Source organism: Propithecus coquereli, unplaced genomic scaffold, assembly GCF_000956105.1.
Source record: "Propithecus coquereli isolate 6110/MARCELLA unplaced genomic scaffold, Pcoq_1.0 Scaffold150, whole genome shotgun sequence".
NCBI classification, from domain to species: Eukaryota; Metazoa; Chordata; class Mammalia; order Primates; family Indriidae; genus Propithecus; species Propithecus coquereli.
This window is the reverse complement of record NW_012139414.1, coordinates 5,516,423-5,537,572: the sequence shown is the minus strand read 5'-3', so window position 1 is coordinate 5,537,572 and position 21,150 is coordinate 5,516,423. Positions and strand designations below refer to the sequence as shown.

The 21,150-nt window shown below is 47.2% G+C and overlaps 1 protein-coding gene across 1 annotated transcript in view; it reads right to left on the bottom strand.

Annotated features, from left to right (window-relative positions):
- WBSCR17 (Williams-Beuren syndrome chromosome region 17) overlaps positions 1-21,150 on the bottom strand; it is a 404,099-nt gene that overhangs the window by 183,123 nt on the left and 199,826 nt on the right. Inside the window, exons 4-5 of the mRNA XM_012640253.1 lie at positions 20,779-20,953; positions 16,514-16,711 (exon numbers count right to left, since the gene is read on the bottom strand). Of these exons, the coding sequence (XP_012495707.1) occupies positions 16,514-16,711; positions 20,779-20,953 (373 nt within the window). The remainder of the gene's footprint in view (positions 1-16,513; positions 16,712-20,778; positions 20,954-21,150) is intronic.

Sequence of the window (21,150 nt, the reverse complement as noted above, 5' to 3'; positions counted from 1 at the left end):
TGAGATGACTCTTGGATGAAGAGCTCCTAGATGGCTTTAGGATGGGGGCTGGTGGCCGTAAACACCAAGCCATGGTTAGAGGGTTGGAACCTCCAGCACTCTCCCCCTCCCTGATCCCTAGGGACAGAAGTGGAGCCAGAGATTGAGTTCAAACACCAATGGCTAATGATTCAGTCAATCATCTCTAACTAAAGAAACCTCCCCCAAAACCCCTAAGAAATGGGGTTTGGAGAGTTTTGGGGTTGGTGAACACATCGAGGTGCTGGGAGAGGGTATGGAAGCTCTGTGAACTGTCCACCCCATGCCTTGCTCTATGGATCTTGTCCATTTGGCTATTCCTGAGTTGTATCTTTTATAATAAACCCAAACAGGTTGAATACTCCTTATCCGAAATGCTTGTGATCAGAAGTGTTTCCAATTTCAGATTTTTTTTTTTATTTTAGATTATATGCATTATACTTACCAATGGAGCATCCCAAATCCAAAAACGTGAACTCTAAAATGCTCCAGTGAGCATTTCCTTTGAGTGTCATGTAGGCACTCAAAAAGTTTTGGATTTTGGAGCATTTCAGATTTTGGACTTTCAAATTGGAGATGGTCAACCTGTAATAGTAGCAAAGTGTTTTCTTGAGTTCTGTGAGTCATTCTAGCAAATGATTAAACCAGCAGAGAGGCTGTGGGAACCTCTGACTTTGTAGCCACCTTGGACAAAAGTGTGGGTAACCTGGAGACCTGATACTTGTGACTAGTGTCTGAAATTAGGATGGCCCTGTGGGTCTGAGCCCTTAGACCTATGGATTCTAATGCTAACACTGAGTAGTCAGTGTCGGAATTGAATTGAATTGTAGGAAACCCAGTCAAAGAATGGGAGAACTAGAGATTTGGTTGGTGTGGGGAATAAACCCTCAGGGAAGGAATGAGAAATATATGTATTTGTGGCAGAGGTGGTGGGTGTGAGTGAGTGAAAAAGAGTTAATACCTTGTTTCCCATAACAGAAAGTTAAGAAATAATACCTAAATCTCAAAACACAAGATGTAGGACTGGAAGTATGTTATTTAGAGATATAAAGGTAAGCAAAAGAACCATTTAAAAGAATGGAGAGTGCTGCCTCTGGAGAGGGTGTAGAGCTTTGTGGAATATATGCTTAACTTTCTAAACATGTACATATAAAACTTTTATAAGGGTGAAAAATAATTTAAAATATGTAAGATACTCATGACATATTAACAGTGGTTATCTTTGGGTGGTATGATTATGAGTGATTATCTAATATTCTTTTGTATTTTTAATTTTTACAATGAACATTGCATTCAAAATGAACACAGTATAAATTTTACAATAAATACATAATAAAAAAGTATTTTTACGCTATGATTTTAAAAGTCTCTGGCCTCCTAGTCTCTGCCCTTGTTCTTCTCTACTGAGCTGGAAGACAACATCTGGAATAGAAGCAGGGCAGAAAAATCGTTCTTATTTCCTCCCTTCCCGAATGCCTATAGACAAATTATAGAGCTCTAATTTCATGGCTGTCAGCCTCCGCTCCACCCTCCTCATATTCCTTAGGATCTGAAGTCTCTGCAATTTCAAGTTTCTTCAAGCAAATATTCCAGTTTCCAGAGACGATGACAAGATTTAAGGAATTTTTTTTTTTTTTTTTTGCCCTGTGCATTGTTACTTTTAAGAAAATACTATAAGGTTTGGTGGAGGAGGGTGCGGATGTCCTGGCTCCATAAAAATATACAATCACTCAGACCACCGTCCTGTAGCACTGCAAGGGGATCCAGGGGGACCCAGGTTGGAAAGATCAAGGTTGCTAGCTGGAGTCCAGGAATGTCATGCACTAGCCAGAGAGGCAGCCTGAAGTTTCAGCCCATCAGCAACATCTCAACGTGTAAAGGTTCCAGCAACTTACAACCAGAGCTCAGGCTATCTGGGCACCAGAAATCCAAAGTGAGACTTTGGAGCTGGAGTGCAGCCTGGCACAGAAGCAGGATTCGGGAATGTGGATGCAGGGCAGGCACAGCAACAAGTTCCAGGAGACTGGGACTTAGTGTGGCAACCCAGGGAGAGGGAGGGGCAACAGTGGGAAGGGCCCTTGGCTGCAAGGAAGCCAGGATCCTATGCACAGGGCCCTCCTGCGGAGTGGAATGGCCACTCCAGAGCTAGAAGCAGTGCCTGCAGGTGGGAGTAAATCCATCTGGCAAAGACCACTGAATCTTGAGGTCGGCCCTGAAACCGAATGCCTGGGTGACTCAGGGTTCAAGGTGAGAACATTGCTTCTCTGCTCACTGCAGGGGCCACTGCTGCTTCTAGGCCACTCCTGTGCAAGACCCAGAGTGGTTGAGTAAGCAGGAGAGAAGGCGGGGGACGGGAGAGGAGAGGGGAGATCTCTCAAGAATTGGGAAGAAATAAGCCAGGGAATTGAGGGCAGAGTAATGAGACAGAGGTCCCACTGCTGTCCTCCTCCAAAAACTAGAACTGAGAAGGGCCCCAGGGGAGCAGGCCCTGGAAAAGAGATTTTTTTTGCTGTTTTTGCTCTGGAAAAGAGATGATAGAAAATTGCTCTGGAAAATTGTCCATGTGCTTTTCTTTTTGGGATTATGCAATCTCTGCTCTAAGTTGCAAGCCAGGTGATTGCTGTGTTTCCAAATTGCTTCACCTCTTCCTTTAAGAGGTGATGGGCTAAGCTTGGAGGAAACAGATCACGGGGCTCTCATAAGAGGTGGAGAAGACCCTCTGGCCACAGCCAAAGCTGAGTGCAGAGGAGCATTAAGGTGCACTCCAAAGGAAAGCCCAGTTTCCCGCCTGAGGTCCTGTGGGAAGCAAAGAAGGGTGAGAGAGTGAGGAAAGGTGAGAGGTGACACAGCTCTGTTGGACAGTGAGATCAGTACAGAGGGCAGAGGTGGGCTTCTGCCCCCATTTTCCATGGGGGCGGTGGGAGCAGCCTGCTCATGGGTGGCTTTATATCCACCTGGCCCCACCCTCATCCACATGGACATGATGGCTCATCGTGGCCAGAGGGGCAGCTGAGCCTGCTGCTGAGGCTGGGAGGGGTGGGGGAATGTGGCCGCTGCGCGTGGCTCAGGGGTCTGCAGCCAGCAAGAGCCGAGGGGAGCCAAGTCCACCGAGCCCTGACCAAGCTGAGAGGTCAGATCCCAAGTTTGGCAGCTGCAGACATCTTCCAGGAATGCCAGCAGGACAAGGGGCAGCCGGCCAGGCTGGGGACACTGGCAAAGGGAAAGGGGACACTCCAGGCAAAAATCCTGATGCTTCCCTCAGTCACAAGGTGGAATAAACCCTACCTGTCCCCCCATACCCAGAAGCCATCCTAGGGAAGTTGACAAGTCCCAGAGATGGACAGCCTTCTTTCCTGAAGGGACTGAGCATTTCCAAAGGGACAATGGAAATCTCCAAACTAGACCAAGGTGAATTTGCATTGGAGATGAAGTTGCCCTCTGACATGAAAAGCCGTCACCCGCCCCGAGGCCCGCTCGGAGTCTGTCCACGCACCTGCAACCTCAGACCTGCTTTCAGCCTGGGAACCGCTCACCCCGAGAGCTGAAACGCCCCGCAGCCACCACAGAAGCCGCAGTCAGAAATTCAGTGTTAATAAAAGACACTCAAGGAACATTTCTCTTCCCTTTCCTTTAAGCTGAACTTCTTAGGAGCCTGGGAGTCCATTGAACTTCATGCACAGAAGTTAAACTCCAAAATACTGACTTGGGCATCCTACTAAGTCCATAAAGGGCCTCCCGTGCGGGTGAGCTTTCTCAGGCCTCACACGTGGCCCGTGCTCAAAGGGCTTTGAAGGGGCCACTGCTCTATCAAGCGCGACTGGTAGTTATGTTATTCCTAACAGTTAAGCAAGCTGGTCACAGCCTCTCTGCTGCTATGAGGATGTGCTACCGGAATGACTTCATACAAAGCAGTCTAGACTTCTAGGACAAAATGAAGTCGATTGCCCTGGACTGCCTGTGTGCCTGGTAGCAGAAACTATTTTTGGAGTCATGTTGGCAGCAAAAAAAGTAAAGACTGTGACCTAAAATTCCAAATAGTTATTGCAACGTGTCAGCCCAAATTTTCTTACTTTAGGAAAGTCTGGGTAAAATTTCTGCAGCCTTAAAAACTGTGCAGTGTCAACAGGATGAAAAATGTATATAGGCTGGGTGTGGTGGCTCACGCCTGTAGTCCCAGCTACTTGGGAGGCTGAGGCGGGAGGATTCCTTGAGCCCAGGAGTTTGCGGTTATAGTGAGCTATGATCATGCCACTGTGCTCTAGCCCAGGTGACAAAGCAAGATCCTGTCTGTATTAAATAAAAATGGAAACAGTGTCCAGTTGGTTAAGAGCAAATGGTCATTTGTGTATGTTGGACTGTTGGTAGTTGATTATTTGGCAGAGAAGGCACTGCAGTACTTATAATTAACTCCCCAAGCTCTAAAATAAAATTCCATTTGTTTTCTCTCCAATCAAAGAGCAATGAAATAGTCATGTGTTCCTGCATTTCCATAAATGACAGGATAAAATGGAAAAGCGCGAGCTTCCAAATCCAGCCCCAAACATAACAAAAACGTCACCCAACTGCTAAGGCCTGAAAAGAACTGACCCGTCGTGGAGGAGGAAAAGCCTGGCAAATACTCCCGGAGAGACGGGGAAATGGGAAAAGCTGTTTGGGGAAAAATCTTGAGAACAAGTTATAATCTGTATCTTACTTTTGTCATCTAAAGCTGTGGTCCCCAACCCCCAGGCCGAGGACTGGTACCGGGCCATGGCCTGTTGGGAACCAGGCCGCACTGCTGCCTGAGGTCCACCCTCATCCCCCACCCCAGTCCATGGAAAAATTGTCTTCTGTGAAACCAGTCCCTAGTGCCAAAAAGGTGGGGGACTGCTGGTCTAAAGGACCCCTCAGAACAACTAAGAAATAATAACTCACGGAGGACCAGATGAGCCGGGAGACAGGAAGAGTTCTGACCTGCACGGTAGGAAAAACGACAGCAGCAGCAGTGGGGCAGTGGGGAAGCAATGAAGAAAGGTCATTCTCTGCTCTGAACTCAACCTGAGAGTCTCCTGTAGGTACTTTTTAGGCTTTGAGGGTAAAATGGAAAAAAAGAAGGAAGAGGAAGAAAGGGCAAGAGAAGGAAGAAATACAGAACAGCCTGGAAGATGAAACATTCATTCTGGAATCATCTAGAAAGGGGGATTAGAGCTGCCAAAATAAGGGCTATCACCTGCTTCTCTACACTCCTCACAACCGTACACAACCAGCCGCAGCAGAAGACCCTGAAGCCCACTGCTCTTCCCCTGCCAGATGAACCTGATGGCATTAATAGTGCTGCTGCTTCCCTGGTTATGTTCAGCGATAACTCAGGACCTGGGCATTTAACTCAAAGGTAAAGTGTCTTCCATTTTCTAAAATCCTTAAATTTAAAATAAAACTTGTCTGCCCTCTGGCAGCCCACGACTCTAAACCTCTTTACTAGGGAGGAGAAAAGCCTTCCCAACATTATTCAGATTAATCTACTTGCTGCTGCGAGCTGTCACAATACATGTTAGTTGATGGAGGCAGGTCTCTCTGCTGTCATCGCAGAGAAAGTTTACGTCGCAAATGTTGCTCTAGCTCCAGGGCACTGCCTGGGAATTTTGCTTCCAAAGGAAAGGTATCTAGCAGCAATACCGGTGTGCCATGCAAAAAAAATATTGATCTTCCCAGGGTGGTGTTGAAGGTACCGAGGTGATGCCAAGAAATACCCTGTGTTTCACCCAAAAGCAGTGTGTTCACCGTTGCGTAAGCACACCTCCATTTTATAAGGAACAGCTCCCTGGAGAGGCTGACTTGGAAAATGCTGAGTCCCTTCTTTTTCTGTGCAAATCCCTTGGCATTAAAAATGCCTCTCTTTTGTTAGCTCCCAGAGTTCTGGTTCATGTGTAGGAAGCTAAAATTGGGGACGATCCAATGATCAGGTTATTTACCATAACCATTTGGTTGTATGAGCTGGACCAGATAAGAATAAAAGGGTTATAGGATTCCCACAGTGAGGAGCAAGCTTGCCATTGTAGAATACAGAAGAGTAGTAATAATAAAAACAACAGCTATTATTTTTAGAGCGCTTACTATGTGCCAGGAACCTTGGTAAGCATTTTGCATGTATTATCTCATTTAATCCTCACAACAACCCTGTAAGATGGTACTATTATTTAGTACTCTTATTATCCCCACTTATATATAAAGAATCTGAGGCCGTCTCAGGGAATGCGTCTACAGCACATCAGGTCAAAATCTTCCATTTTACAGAGGATAGACTGAGACTCAAAGCCAGTGCTCAAATCTGGTCTAGAAAACAGGTCTCTGGAACTCAGGCAACAGTCTTTCTATTGCATCATGCTGGTGACACTTGGAGTCACGTAAGAGCCACTTGCCGCAGCTGTGAAGTCACGTGTCCTTAAGCACCGTGGGAAGGAAGCAGTCAGCTGGGGACTGCTATGCAGAGCAGACCAACTGGGGAGTGACATCCCGTGTCACCCTGCGAACCACACCTGCTACTTTCCCAGAAAGTGACAAAGTTGGTGATGCTCCTGTAAGGGGCTGATCCACTGTGATCGCTCCTGGGCATTCATCTTCCCAGCTAACTGAGCAAACAGCAAATGTTTTAGAGAAATAGATACGTCTGCCTTTTGGGTCTCAAATGTGGATAAAATTGAAAAGGACTCAATTGCAAGGACTCAGTTCCTCCATACTGCTGGAACAGAGGTTTATACATGAGAGGATTTAATAAATGTTCATGAAGCAAAGGGGTGAACAAACCACAGCACTGCACAGCCCAGCCCTGTATCGTACAGTATTTTATACTGACGCCTCTTCCAGTGTGATGTGAATTCTCTCAACTGGACCAGCACCCTCCATCACCTGGGCTCCTCCAGAGAAAAGCAGAATTTTGTGGAGTTTTTATAATATATATATATATATGTATTTAACTATTAATATATATCTCCCCACAACTTACTTCTGTAGTAGAATCCTATTAACAGAAATATCTGATTATCTACAATGCCTAATGCCTTAACTTCAGACAGTTTATAATTAGTGTTTTTCATCTAAGGAACAAAAAATTCTGTTATGGAAATTTTCTACTAGTGGAACGATACACCTTTAAACGCTGGGGAGGTTTTATGAATAAGAGAATTGAAAGCTCATTTCCACAACAGATGAATGACCTGCCTAAGGACACAGACCCCAAAGGAGGGAAATGGAACGGGTTATTGCTCTGCTACTGGAAGACGGGGAGGACAGGGAAGGAAGGCGGAGAATATTGAAACATCTAGTTTTGTTTTTCTTTAATAAAAATTTTAATAATTTCAGAGACATAATTTCCTATTAAAGTAAGATTAACCTTTATATGCAGGACATAAATTCAACTTCTAAGAAATATTTTCATGTTTGTACTTGCTAAAGTCATATGACTTTAATATTAAATATATCACCCATACTTTTTTGAGAGATAGTCAAAAGATATTTTTAAAACCTATAAGCAGTGTAAGATCAAGTATTAAAATTGTATAGATTGTAGGCCAATGCAACATCTAGCTTTTTCACTGTGGTTTTCGTCTTCCTGAAATGTGGCAGCCTTCACTCGGCCCCAGGGCCAGATTGCTGCACTAACTATCCTGGACCCAAGGAGAAGTACCAGCTGCCTGTCCATATCCACAACACGCTGCAATTGGCCAGTGTCACACACAAAGTCCAGGGAGGTCAACAGCCCCAGCCGGTCTGGTCCTGTGTGATGCTCTACTTCTGCCAATGATGCTCCTCGGTTTCCGAATCTGTGCTCGGGACTCTACCATGACAAATTCTGCTGCTCTGGGATTTGACCCCAGTTCAATTGTCTGGCATACTCTCTGCTATCCTGCCACTGCCCGCGAAAGGAGGACCAGACAAGATCCTACGGTCAACCAGGGATAAACATTCCAGACCACTCTGACCCAAGAATTAATACCCAATAGTCTTCATCTTGTTGCACGACTGGCCATCCACCATCTGCTGGGGCCATCAGCTCCTGAGATAGAATCCACATACCGTACAATTCACTTATTTAAAGTGTACAAGTCAGTGGTTTTTACTATATTCAAAGAGTTGTGCAACCATCACAAAAATCAGTTTTAGAACATTTTCATCATTTCTCCCCCCAAAATCCATACTCAATAGCAATCACTCCTCTTTCCAACCCTCCCCCCAAGATGGGGGCTGCCCCTGAGTAGTGGGCCATCACCATTCTACTTTCCATCTCTCACAGTTAGCTTTTTGTTCATCTTTGGTCTGCCTCACTGGACCAGGGGATTGAGTCGAGGCTCTCCTATTTGGCTTTTAGAGCCCTCCACAGAGTGGACCTCCTGTTTTGATCTACCCAGTCTCCCATCTTACCTCTACCTCTTAATGTACACTTCCCACCTTCAGTATGCTCACAAGACCCTAAACACCTCATCCTCATGGTGCAGTAGAGGGTTAACTCAGTGGACTTGAGTTGCCCAAACCCTGCACATGCCAAAGAAATAATTTGCCCTTGAAGGGCTCCTGGGAGACAACTTCTAAGCCCTTGGAGTATCCTGTCTGATGAGAGTGACTTTGTGTGTCCGCAACCCTGGGCTGGGCTGCAGTGGTTCAACCTCTGGGGGGCAGGGGCTGGAGCCTGAGTCGCCAGGGTTAGTCACACAGGCTTTCCTGCCTCTGTGACTGACCCCCAGTAAAAACGCTGGACGCCAAGTGGGGGATGAGCTTCCTGGTTGGTGACACTTTGTATACACCGTTACGCATCATTGCTGGGACAATCAGCACTGTGCATGTGACTCCACCAGGACAGGACAACTGGAAGCCTGTGCCTGGTTTCTCCTGGACCTTGCCCTATGCATCTCTGCCGATTAACAGCTTTTCTGAGTTTTGTCAGTACGCCTAGTGGATCACTGAACCCAAGGGTGGTCTTTGAGACCCCAAACACGCTCATTTTCACTACTATACCTCAAACTGGGCCATCTCTCATATACTCAGCCAGTGAAAACCTCCTCCAGGGTGCAAGGCCCACCCAGTCACACTTTTTTGCAGGAAAGAGAGCACAGGGGATTGAGCACTGACTGCGCCTGCCTGGATCTGAGTCCCAGTTTCACCTCTTACCAGGGGTGTGACCTTGGTAAGGTGCTTAACTCGTTGTGCCTTAGCTGTTCCGTCTGTAAAAGGAGGATGATAAAAATACTTATCTCACGGGACCAGCACGAGGAGGAAATGCATTTGTATTAGGTAAGGCACAGGAACAGTGCCTGGCACACAGAACATTCCAGTGTGAGTTACGGTTTTTATGAGTTTTTCCATCCACTCCAACCACAAACTGCCCCCCCTCTCACGAGTCCACACTTGCCTGCAATGAAGTGTCATCACAGGTATTGAGGCCTGTGTCTCCAACCAGCCCGTGAAAACTCCTTGAGGACAGGAGAATCGTTTCATTTACCAACACTGTCCCTGCCAGAAAGGCCGACCACACGATGAGCGCACACTTGGCTCCTAAAATATATTTGCTGATGCACAGAGAAGATATCTCTATTTTAAAGTCTAAAAAAGTCTGATTCTTCACTTAATGCTTTCCTCCTGTGTAAGCCAGTCATATTCCTCTGGGGAGGAAAAAATAACCTCCTCCCTTTACATACATCTGTGCCCGGAATCCAAGATCCCAGCAACTCCACACTTCTAGGCCAGCCCTTTCAACTAAACCGGTCTAACAGGCTCTAACGGCTCCTGTACCTTATAATTTATTATCAAATTATATGCTGGGTTAAGGATTGCTAATTGTTAATCATCAGCTTGAATTAGTTATTAATGAGTAATGTCACTAATTACAGGGCCACCTAACATAGCGCAGGGAGGAACCACTGTCACCTTACAGGAGATGCCTGACTCAGCTTTCAGCCGGTGCCCTGAAAGCAACATGCTGTGAAATGTCCCATCTACGATACTGTAGATCCTGCCCTCTCGTGGTAAAAGTCCTGGGCTTTTACAGCTGGGAGGAACTGCAGGGATCAGCGGATCCCAGGCCGTGAGCGCCAGTCCTCTGAAGGCTGCAGAGCTAAGCCAGGGTTTCAGGATTCACAGCACACCTCACCCAGTGCCTTCAGGCTAAATAAATGCCATCCTTCACTCTTATCTCTGCAACTTTTCTCCCATAGGTGTGCGTAACGTTATGAATAATAAAACTTAAGTTTACATCAAAGCGCAACTGAATTCATAGTAGCTTTTTGTTAAGAAATCCTGGGGGGAATTCTGTTGGATTTATATTCCTGGGTCCTCAAAATAACCATTTTTTTTTTTTTTTTAAGGTTCTCAGTCAGCTCATCCATTCCCATTCCTATCAGGAAGGAGACCTTTACCACTTTCCTGCAGCCCCTTAGCCAAGGCCTAACTCTCATGCTTAACAAATAATTTCACCTCCTCACTCACGAGGAAAATAGAAGTCACAGAGCAGGAGCTCTCTCTTCCTGCTGTTCAAGACCAAACTGCTCTTCGTGCCCCTGACCTAGCCCTCCTCCCTCTTCAGGGTCTTTCTTTCCCAATCAGCCCCTCTTTCCTTCCTGTCTTCAGACCTTCCCCCTCTCCTTGTTCGTGCCTTCAGCTCCATGTACTGTGTTAAAAGGGGTTCTTTGCACCCTCAGTGGGGCTGAAGACATTCTGACAACAGATGCTATATGCAAAGAGATCATGCAAAAAGTTTGATAAATAGCCAAAAATGATCAGCTGACTATTAATGATGAGTGAGGGAATCTGGGAGAGGAATGTGTCAGGAGGGTATCCCTGGAGCGGGGGTCCTACCATCTAACCCCAAGCCTGGTGGCCACGGTTCCTGGCAGAGTAGAAACATCCTCACTGGTGTGTGACTCATCCTCAGGAAAGGGAAGGTGCCCTGTGGGGCAGAGGGGAGCCCTATTGGCAGAGGGGGTGTCTCTCCCCCGCCAAGAGGGACACACAAAGGTGTGCAAATCCCAGAATCCAGATAGGGGACCCACAGAAGGCATGTGGAGCTGGGACCACTTTAAAAGGGATGCCCACCAACAAAAGCAATGAAGTACCGATGCCTGCTACGACATGACAGACCTCGTAAACGTTATGCTAGTAAAAGAAGCCAGACACAAAAAGCCATATATTATGTGATTCCACTTAAATGAAATGTCCAGAACAGGCACATTCATAGAGACAGAACGTACATGGGGAGCTGTCAGGGGCTGGGGTGGGGAGTGACTGCATAATGGGTACTGGGTCTCCACCGGGGTGATGCAAAAATTCTGGAAGTAGATAGTGGTGATGGTTGCACAACATTGCGAATGTCCTTAATGCCACTGAATTCCGTATTTTAAAATGGCTAAAATGGTGAAATTTATGTTACATATATTTTGCCACAACAAAAAACACCATCCTCAACAAAACAAACAAAACCAGAAAGGATGCCCCACACTGGAGCAGGGAGACCCCAGCGGTAGAGGGTAAGAGGGCGTGGGGCTGATGAGAAGGCAGAAGTGGGCTGAGCTGGACAAGGGCAGCTGGCGGGAGGCGCTGCCTGCACGTGCGGAGTCTGCACGGGGAAAGCAGCACAGAGGTTCAGATTGTCCGCACCCCACGCTAAGGAATCGGAAGAACCTTCCAAATGTGGAAAGAATCCGCTGTGACACTGCTGGCCCAGAGAGTGCAAACCCCCACAAGCCGGCACCCATGGAACAAGAATCCTCCATCCTGCTTCCCCCCTTTTCCTCCCCATGCTGGGCCCCAGGTGGGTTCAGACTCTGCACCTGGGGGCCGGGGAGGAAGGATGGAGAGAAAGAAGAAGGAGCACGGCCCCTTCCCCACAGCAGACAGTCAGCTCGTCGCAGTGCAGGGATGGGAGGAGATTTTAATTTCAATTAAGTTCATGTTTTTATGACTGCATGAGACTGGACAATTTCAATAATGGAACTGAGGCCTGTTTGTGACTTAAAGTGACTTCAGGAATTGTTTTTTCCCAACAAGGATAAGAAACATCATAGTGTCTGCTGGAGTTAGCAGCCAGGGACAAGGGACGTGCTCACTGCACTGAACAAATTCAACGGGGCAACAGGAAACAAAAACAACAGGTGTTTTATAAATAGAGCCCGTGAGCTCTAGTCTCCAGTGCGCTAGAGGTATGTGCTCAGTCTCTCCCGTTCTAAAAAGTATATGTCACTTGACTTCATACCCCTTGCTCTGTTCCTGTCCCCTCCCTCTCCAGGTCTCCCCCAAATACCTTAAAAGTGTCATCTGCACTCACAATCCTCCCTTCTTCCTGTCCCATTCAATTCTAGCTTCAGACCTAAATACTCCCTTAAAATGCTTTCCCTAAAGTTATGACAAGCTAATCGCTTAAGCCAGGGTTGTGTTTCATCTTTCTGGTATTGGATCTCTACGCCCGTTGCCTTGGGTTTTAGAACCTGGTTCTCCTCCTACCTCCCCGACCGTCATTTCCCATCAGCGTCCTTCGTGAACGCTCCCTTCATCCCAGAAATAGTGACATCTTCCTTCTCCCTCTCTAATGCACCTCTGGGCACTCTCATCCTCTTTCTAATCATTTTCGAGCCCTGATCTCTCGTCTGAGCCTCAGATGCCACTCACCCATCCATTCACTCGATAAACATTTTTGGCTTATCTGCTAAGTGCCAGGTGCCCACTAGGCACTCAGGAACCAGCTGTGAAACAGACACCCACGGCCCTGGCTTCGCAAAGCACACGGATCACTGGGTGATGAGGAAAGGTTAAGAAAAGCTCTCCAACTAGCAGGGCTAAGTAGAAATATCTAGCAGTGGTTCACAATATAAGCCCTAAGGCTCCTTAGGAGATGGGCTTCAAGGCATCTATGAACCTCATGAAATTATATGCAAAGTTATATTCACTTATGCATGTTCGGGGGCATATGATCTATGGCTTTCATCAAATAATCGGAGAGGTCCTTGACTCAAAGTTTAAAATCCACTGGTCCAATGATGGGCTGTTGATGTGACAACAGAAATGAAGTTGCTCTGGAGAATGATGAGGGTTTAAGACACAGATTTGGGACACAGAGGCAGAGCCGGGTCAGTGCTTCACAAGCTCTCACACAGAAGAACCGCAGCAGAGAGGGCTGTGGGCACTCAAAGGAATGATGGGAGGGGAATCTCTGCGGGCTTAACTCAAGCTCCAGGAAGTCTGGCCATGTTTCTTCTGTGGCCTTGAGCGATGCTCTCCCCAGATCTCCAGCCCCACGGTGATATCATGTTCCGCAGGGGCCTGCAGCTCCCAGCGTGAGAAGCACGGATGACAGCCACCCTGGGAACTGCAGTGGTGTCCAAGGGAAGGGAGCAAGTGGGGCGCTAATATCAAATTCTGGGGTCACGTGGTGAAATGCAGTCTGGAAACATGTGGTTGGGTCCTTATAGTTTGGAAGAAGAGGGATTTATTGGTAACATTTATTAATAGAAGTCAGGATATAGATCACAAAGGATCTATATATATATATGGCTTCTCTTAAAAGTCTGAGGACTGGGCCATGCTGGCCCTGTGTCCCCCCAGCACCATCACGTGGGGGCAGCAGCAGTTGGCTCCTTGGGTGGGACATGCACTCCTTAGCCCCTGCAGCCCCATCCTACACTTGGTTCTCGTCCTCTTTAATGGTACCTGCCCACTCTCTGCACCTGAAGCTCCCGTGTAGACAAAGAAGACCAGTGGAAAAACAGAAAACCTTAGAAAATAGCTATTTACCAGGCAGGAGAACAAAAAGATATATAGGAAATAACAGGGAAAGAACGAAAACAGAAAGGTTATAAATTCCCTTAACGCAAAACCTCCTATATTATGTTGCCTACCGGGAAGTCTAAGTATCTAAAGCCTCATCTAATCTAGTGCTATTTGGATTATGAAAGGTTCTCCTCATCCCATCCTTTACCAGAGTAAAATCGTAACTATTAAAATGTTGGCATCACAGAGAGAAGGAGAAACTGCTATGTCCTAACGTTTAAGAAACCATATTGTATCTGCTTAATAATTTCAGAAGGACCATAAAAATTCTTTCCTTCAATTAAATGTTCCCATCAACTATTAACAGATTGAGCATTTCGTAAGTTAAGATACATTAAAAAGTGATCACTGGCATTTGATTCCATTTTGTACATCAGAGATGCATGTAATATTAATGACTCATGATCACGACTCTATTTTCTTGAGTCCTTTTAAAGTGCATATTAATCATCTGTTAATGTTACCGTAACTCTTGAAATACAAGCTAACTTTTCACTTAGTGACTTACATACTCAGAGACGTTTGCTGAGCATCCCCAAAGCACAGCGCTGTAACCACTTCTTTCCCTCTGTTGCTAACATTGACGGTCACACTCTTATTCGGTTATCTCTCGTGGCTGGAGGCCGGCCTCCCGTGTGTCAGGGAGGTCACCTGGGAGGAAGCATCCTTTGGCCAAAACAGGAAACTCACTGTCTGTCAGTCCATCGTTTGAATTTCATCCCTTTAAGCTCCAAAGGTCCACGTGTCTTCAAGCACTCGCCATTAAAGTTTAAATATCCCTGAAGGTTACACCTTGGTTCTCAGGTATCACCTTAGTGATGAGTCTATGCTATTATTAATATGTGCAGACATCCAAGAGCATGGGCCTGCAGCATTGCACGAACGGGACTGCACTGAGTCCCCGTTGATGGGGACTGAGCTATGAGATGGCTCCAGCTAAGGAAGTTACAGGCCCAAAAGATTACCTTCCCTGTTGCACAAAATTGCCCACGGGTGGATCTACGCAAATGCAATTTTTCAGCTTTCAGTTTAAGCAGAAAATAAGAGAACTTCTCAAAATCATACTCTTGTTTATCACAAATTTGTAAACAGAGAAAGAACTTCATGGCTATCTGTAGAGTCCTCACGGTTAATACACGATTCCGTCTTCCTATCCCCCTTAATACCAATAAGCATACCCCTAAAGCCATGCCCAGGTAAGCAGGCCTCTCCTGTCTCTTCTGATCTAAGACAGAACCATGATTTTCAGAGTCAGTTTGGCCCTTTAGTAGAACTCACAGAGCGTACCGAACTACAACCTGGGGATCGCCTTGGTTGACGATCAGAGCATTTGTGGTGGGCTGCTTAATGCCCTTCCCCCTGGAAAAACCCACATCCTAATCTCTGGAGCCTGTGAATGTTCCCTTACATGGGAAAGGACTCTGCAGATGTGTTAAGTTAGGAATCTTGGGATGGGGAGACCACCCTGGATTATTCATATGGATCCCACATGTAACCACAGAGCCTTTATAAGAGGGAGGCGAGAAAGCAAAGGAGGAAGGCCAGGTGACAAAAGGAGCAGGAGAGGAAGGGAGATGTGGCGTAGCCAGGAGCCAAGGAAGGGGGCAGCCTCTGGAAGGTGGAAAAGGTAAGGAAATGGGTTTTCCACTAGAACCTCCAGAAGGACCCAGCCCTCCCGACACCTTGATTTGAGCTCCATAAGACTCATTTTGGACTTCTGATCTCTAGAACTGTAACAGAATAAACTGGTGCTGTTTTAAGTCATTCTGTGTGTGGTAATTTATTACAGCAGCAACAGGAAACTAATATAGCATCAAAATCAATCTGCTTCATTCAACCTCCTTTTTTTTAAGACAGGGTCATGCTCTGTCACCCAAGCTGGAGTGCAGTGGCACGATCATAGTTCACTGTAACCGCAAACTCCTGGGCTCAAGCAGTCCTCCTGCCTTGGCCTCCCAAGTAGCTGGGACTACAGGTGTGCTTCACCAGGCCTGTCTAATTTTTAATTTTTTTTTTTAGAAGAGATGGGATCTTGCTATGTTGCCCAGGCTGGTCTGGAACTCCTGGCCTCAAGTGATCCTCCCACCTCAGCCTCCCAAAGTGCTGGGATTACAGGCATGAACCACTGTGCCCAGGCCATTCAACCTTCTTTATATTTGAGCTTCCCAACTGGTCTGTCAAGAGATGTTGATCTCTGTGTCCCGGGGGCAGCTGGGTGGGACTTGGGGCAAGAGCCATATAGGGCTCCCCAAAGGCCCCCCCAGTTCCCCAGGGTGCCACACAACTACTGTCCTTTTCTATGTGGTCCTGTCTCATGAAAAAGGGTGGGAAACACTGCAACAGTACAAGGTTTCCAGTGTGAAACAGCCCCAGGAAATAACACGCTTCAAACTTCATACTTAAAAGCTCCTGAACACAGTTGATCATATATGAGGAAGAATAAAGAAGTGTGAGCAATACCATCAATTTTCAACTTTCAGTATCGCTCTACGAAAGCTGCACTTGAAAAAGTTAGCCAAAGGAACAAAATGCAACGTCCTCCTCCCTCTGCAAGAAAACTGTGATCCCAAGACACCTGAGATCCCTAAGGAGCCGTCTGCACACTGCCGCTCTAGCCCAAGACAGTCTCTCCTGGCCACTGTCAGTGGGTTCTCTTTGCCCTTGAATTTGGGTGCTCACTGGCCGCCAGAGCTCGCCTGCCACAAACCTGATGGGGAGAGAAGGGTCTCCGGCGTCCCACCAGTCTTTCGGGGGGCTGATGTACATGCACCACAGCTCCCAGCTGTACCCGTGGGCCGAGTTCTCATAGCGCTGCACCTCAAAGTTGTCCTGTTTGATGTTGTCGATGGAGGGGAGGATCACTCGCTTCCGGTTTTCCTGGATGCGGGATAGAACCGGCTCGGCCCTGAAACACAGAGAAGCGGAAATCAAGTGTCTTTCCCAAGGCACACTCCCCAAGACCCCCAGACCACAGGACATGAACAGAAGCCACTTAGCTAGGAGGCTGGGCTTTGGGCAGGCTGCGACTGAGACGGAACCTGGGGCTTCCTGAAGCCCCGTGACCTGCCCATGTTGGATCATGCAGCTTCACGCGTGGACTGTGAAGTGTGTGAAACAGCTCGTGCTTTCGCCCTTGTCGCAATCACTACAGTGATGCCTGTACTGGCACGAGAAGCCTGGAGCAAGAATTCAGAGCATGGGGTCCCCTCCCTGGGAAAGTGCCAAGCCTCTCTCTCGCACTGACAGCGGACTGGCTGTGCACGATTTGCATGGCACCACGGCGCTACACAGTGTCGTAAGTTTCCCCTCAGGGCACTGACTGCTCCCTCTTGTTTTTTCCTGCTGGCACTGAATTCCCTTTCCCAAAATAGTCACTTCTGCCCTAGCTGACCTGGTTTTAATAAGCATTTCACTAGCTTCTTTGTGCGTGTGACTATTTCAGTTGTTTTAATTGATTATTTAATTGATTTCTTAAAAGGGATCTAATTGAATTGCTTAGCAATACAAGGCTGGGAACTAACTAAATGCAAAAGCAGGCAGAATCCTGCCTCCTGCGCCACCCCCCAGGGCTGCAGCAGGCATTAGTCAGGGATCCGGCTCCGGGTTCAAGGTGTAGCCGGCTGGCTTAGGAGAAAACAGATGGTCGACACCTCCGCCATCGCGTGTCTCGGGGGCGGACGTAGGAAGGGCTCATTTCCCGTATTTGAGAAGGAAAAGATGGCTCTCCTAAGCCAGTGCATTCATCTCCCATCTTGGAGGAGCGCGCAGGCTTTGGAAAAGAGTCAAGCGAAAACCCCATTCCTCTGCATTATTTGGAAGAATAATGACAGCGCACGTCGACAGCCCATCTCTTTTCATTTGCAGCTATTGAATTACCTGTTGGCTCATCTCATCTTTCTATTTAAAATGAGCAATAAAATATACCCTGGGCCATTACCTGCCCCAGGTAGTTTTGCACACACCGTGCAGGCTGAAGCCAAATGGGCCTGACTTTCCAAGACTTTAGACGTGCCACGGAGCCTGGGCCCGGCAAGCCTGCACTTGCGCTGTTCTCCTCTGGGGATGCCCATGCCATTGGCAGAAAGCCTGATCTAAGCCCATGGAAGAGGCTTAGATCAAGCGCCACCTCTCCCAGGAAGCCTTCCCTAATTTCCCCCGGTAGGAAGCCTTTTTCCTTTTCTCAATCTTAGACCATTTCCTCTACCTTATTCAAGTCACACTGACTGCAGGCTGCCTTTGCGAATCTTTGAATGTGTGCTATTTTTCCCTCTCAGCTAAAGACAGCTGATATTTATCAAGCACTTATTACGTGCTATTCCAAATATTTTACAAGTGCTTAATAATGCAGCCCCCACAACAGTCCTAAGAGGTAGGTACTAGGATCATCATTTTACAAATGAGGCAACTGAGGCCCAGGGAGGTTAAGTGGCTTGCCCCAGGCCATCAGCCAGCTGGTGGCAGAACCAGGTTTCTATCCTAGATGGTTTGATTTCAGGCCTAATCCCGAAGCTCCACTGCCTTCCTGAAGGGCTGTGCTTCCCCCCATGCAGGTCTGGGGCTGCGCATATGGAAGCTCAGGTCCGCCCATCACTGAGCAGTGACAGAGTCACCGAGTGCAGGGGCAGAGGACCTCAGTTCCAGTAACACTTCTGCAGCCGAGGACTCTGATCCTATTGTCTACAAGACAGAGTATGACCTGACAGTTCCCAGTTATTTGTTCCCCTCCCTGGGGACGTCGAGCCTATTACCAGGGGCCTGCAGAGCTTCCCTGTGGGACTGCACTCCTCCCTCAACCTCCGATTAACATTTGGCTTGGACCTGTGAATTGGTTTGCCAACAGGATGTGAGCAGAAGTGACAACACTGCATCTGAGCAGAAACTGTCATAGCCATTATGAGATTCAGTCGTCCTTCTTCTCCCTGAGCCACAAAGAGGGTATGTCCTAGGCAGGAGTTCTCCTTGGATCCCAGAACACAGAGGATCAATCAGTCAAAGCCACAGACAAACAACCGTGGCTGACGTGCCACACAGACAAGAGAGAAATCTTTATTGTCATAAGTCACCAAGATTGGAGGTTATTACTGCAGTATAAACCAGTACAAGTTGAGACACTTCATCTACCCTGTGATGAAAAACTGCAAAGGGTTTTAATCCGGAGAGGGCCACATGCCACTCTGGTAGAAGTGTGGAAAATGAGTCATGGGTCTCGTTAGAATGAGAGGCCAGGAGGACTAGACTAGACGGACCAGAGTTAGACTGCAGAGTTGAGGGAAGACTTTGAACCTCAGCTGGGTGACCAACTGTCCCAGTTTTCCCAGGACTGTGCCAGCGCTACCACTCAAAGTCCTGAGAAGCCACTCGGCACCCGGCACACCCCGAGCCTAGCACAGCATCAGGGACATGTTAGGCACTCAGCAAATACTCATGAAAAGGATGAATTCAGGCGGCCACTGCATTCGTTTGGGTGAATGACAATGAAGCACGGAGCTGGGAGGTGGCAGTCACAACACAGAGGAGGGAGACGTGAGAAACAGCAGGTTGACTGGATGAGTGACATGATGGCAAAGGAAGAATCAAGTGATAGGGACATGGTGGAGCCACCAGTTTCGACATGAAAAAAACAAGGAGGCAACGATGCAGCGGAAAAGACAGATAAGCCAAGCCTGAGGCTGCAGGGGAACATCAGAGTGCATCTGTGCAGAAGGCGTCTAGCTCAGTGCTTCCTGGACAGTCACCTGGGGGGCTGGTTAAAACAGGTCGATGGACCCTCCCCCTCCAAGGTGGAGCCCAATAATTTGCATTTCTGACAAGTCCCCAGATGCTGCAGATGCTGCCAGTCTGGGCACCACACTTTGAGAGTGATTATTACCAGAGATGAACCTCCCAAGCTCAGGGGAGAGGTCAGGACTGAAGACAGGCAGCTGGGAGTCATCAGGGTTTGATGGCAGCAAAAGACCAGAGAGAAAACTGGTGTCTGAAATGGCAACAGATCCCGGCGTGCACTTGAAGGGGCCATTGTTAACCACGGCCCCATGTTTTTGTGTGGTCACAGGCATAGCCGTTCTTTTGTCTGGTCATTAAAAGGATTCTAAAGGTTGTTGCAAATGAACAAGAACAGACATTTTAATGTTTCATTAGTGATGCGATATCGGTTCTCCAAATCTAATACTGTGAACAACACCCATTCAACACGCTATCACTGAATGTAAATAAAGGTTATTTGTGAAATATAAGGCTCCGCTTCTTACTAATTAACCAATGCAGAGCACAAGTTCTTTAACCTCCAACTCGATTTTTCCTTGGTTAGGTAGCAATAACCATCAGACCATGCTTTTAAACTGTAAAATCCTATTTCAATTTCAACACACTCATTGAATTATTTGGGCATTTTCAATGCTTCACTCTTCATACATCCAAAAATCTTCTACTCCCAGTAGACTCACCAATTTCTCTCATACCAATTTCTCTTTACACCCGGAAAAACATCAGGGCCACATTTGTACAAAATAAACTTCCTCTTCCTCTGAATGATGTTAAATATAATCCCATAAATTGAGGAAGCTTTGCCTGAGTTGTTAGAATTACGAACGTACTTCTTTTCTCACAATAACAGTCACCATCCTTCCCAGGAAAGACAACAGCCAAGTGGGAAAAGAGAACAATAAAGATATGACAGTCTTTGCCCCCTTTGCAAGGATTACATTGAGTTCTAACACACACCATTTTCACTACAAATTTTGATGATGATGATGACAATGATGAAGACAATGATGATGAACTGAATAGAAAGCAGACAAACTTCTTTCAGCTTTATAACCCAGACAATGGTCTCCCTTTCTTCTTCAATCGGTCTATCCCCACTCTTCCAGTGGCCCCAGAGGAAACAGGTAAAATGTCCCACCTCCCAGCTTCCAGCCCCTCCCAACCCCAGCACAAGTCCTGAGTGCCCCTAAGCTCCAGCTCATGACCTACCAGCCAGCAGTGAATTCCACGTGGGCATCAAAGAAGCCGGTGACCTGGCCGGTGGCCGCCTTCCAGCCCTCAATGCGAGCTCGGATCAGGCCCTCTCTCTTTTGATTTCGCACCACTTTCACGAGCCCGGGGTAGCGTTTGTGGACGTACTCCTCCAGGGGGGCCTTCAGCTCCTCTACAAATGACAAAATGCAAGAAGGTCCAAAAACATGTCACTTCAAATGTGCATCCAACCCACTGTTAGGCCCACAGATCTCAGGGAATTCAGAGAGCACACACACACACACACACACACACACACACACACACACACACACAAATGCATGTTAGTAATTCTAGCAGAAAAGAAATCCCAGTCAGTCTGGGAGTGAG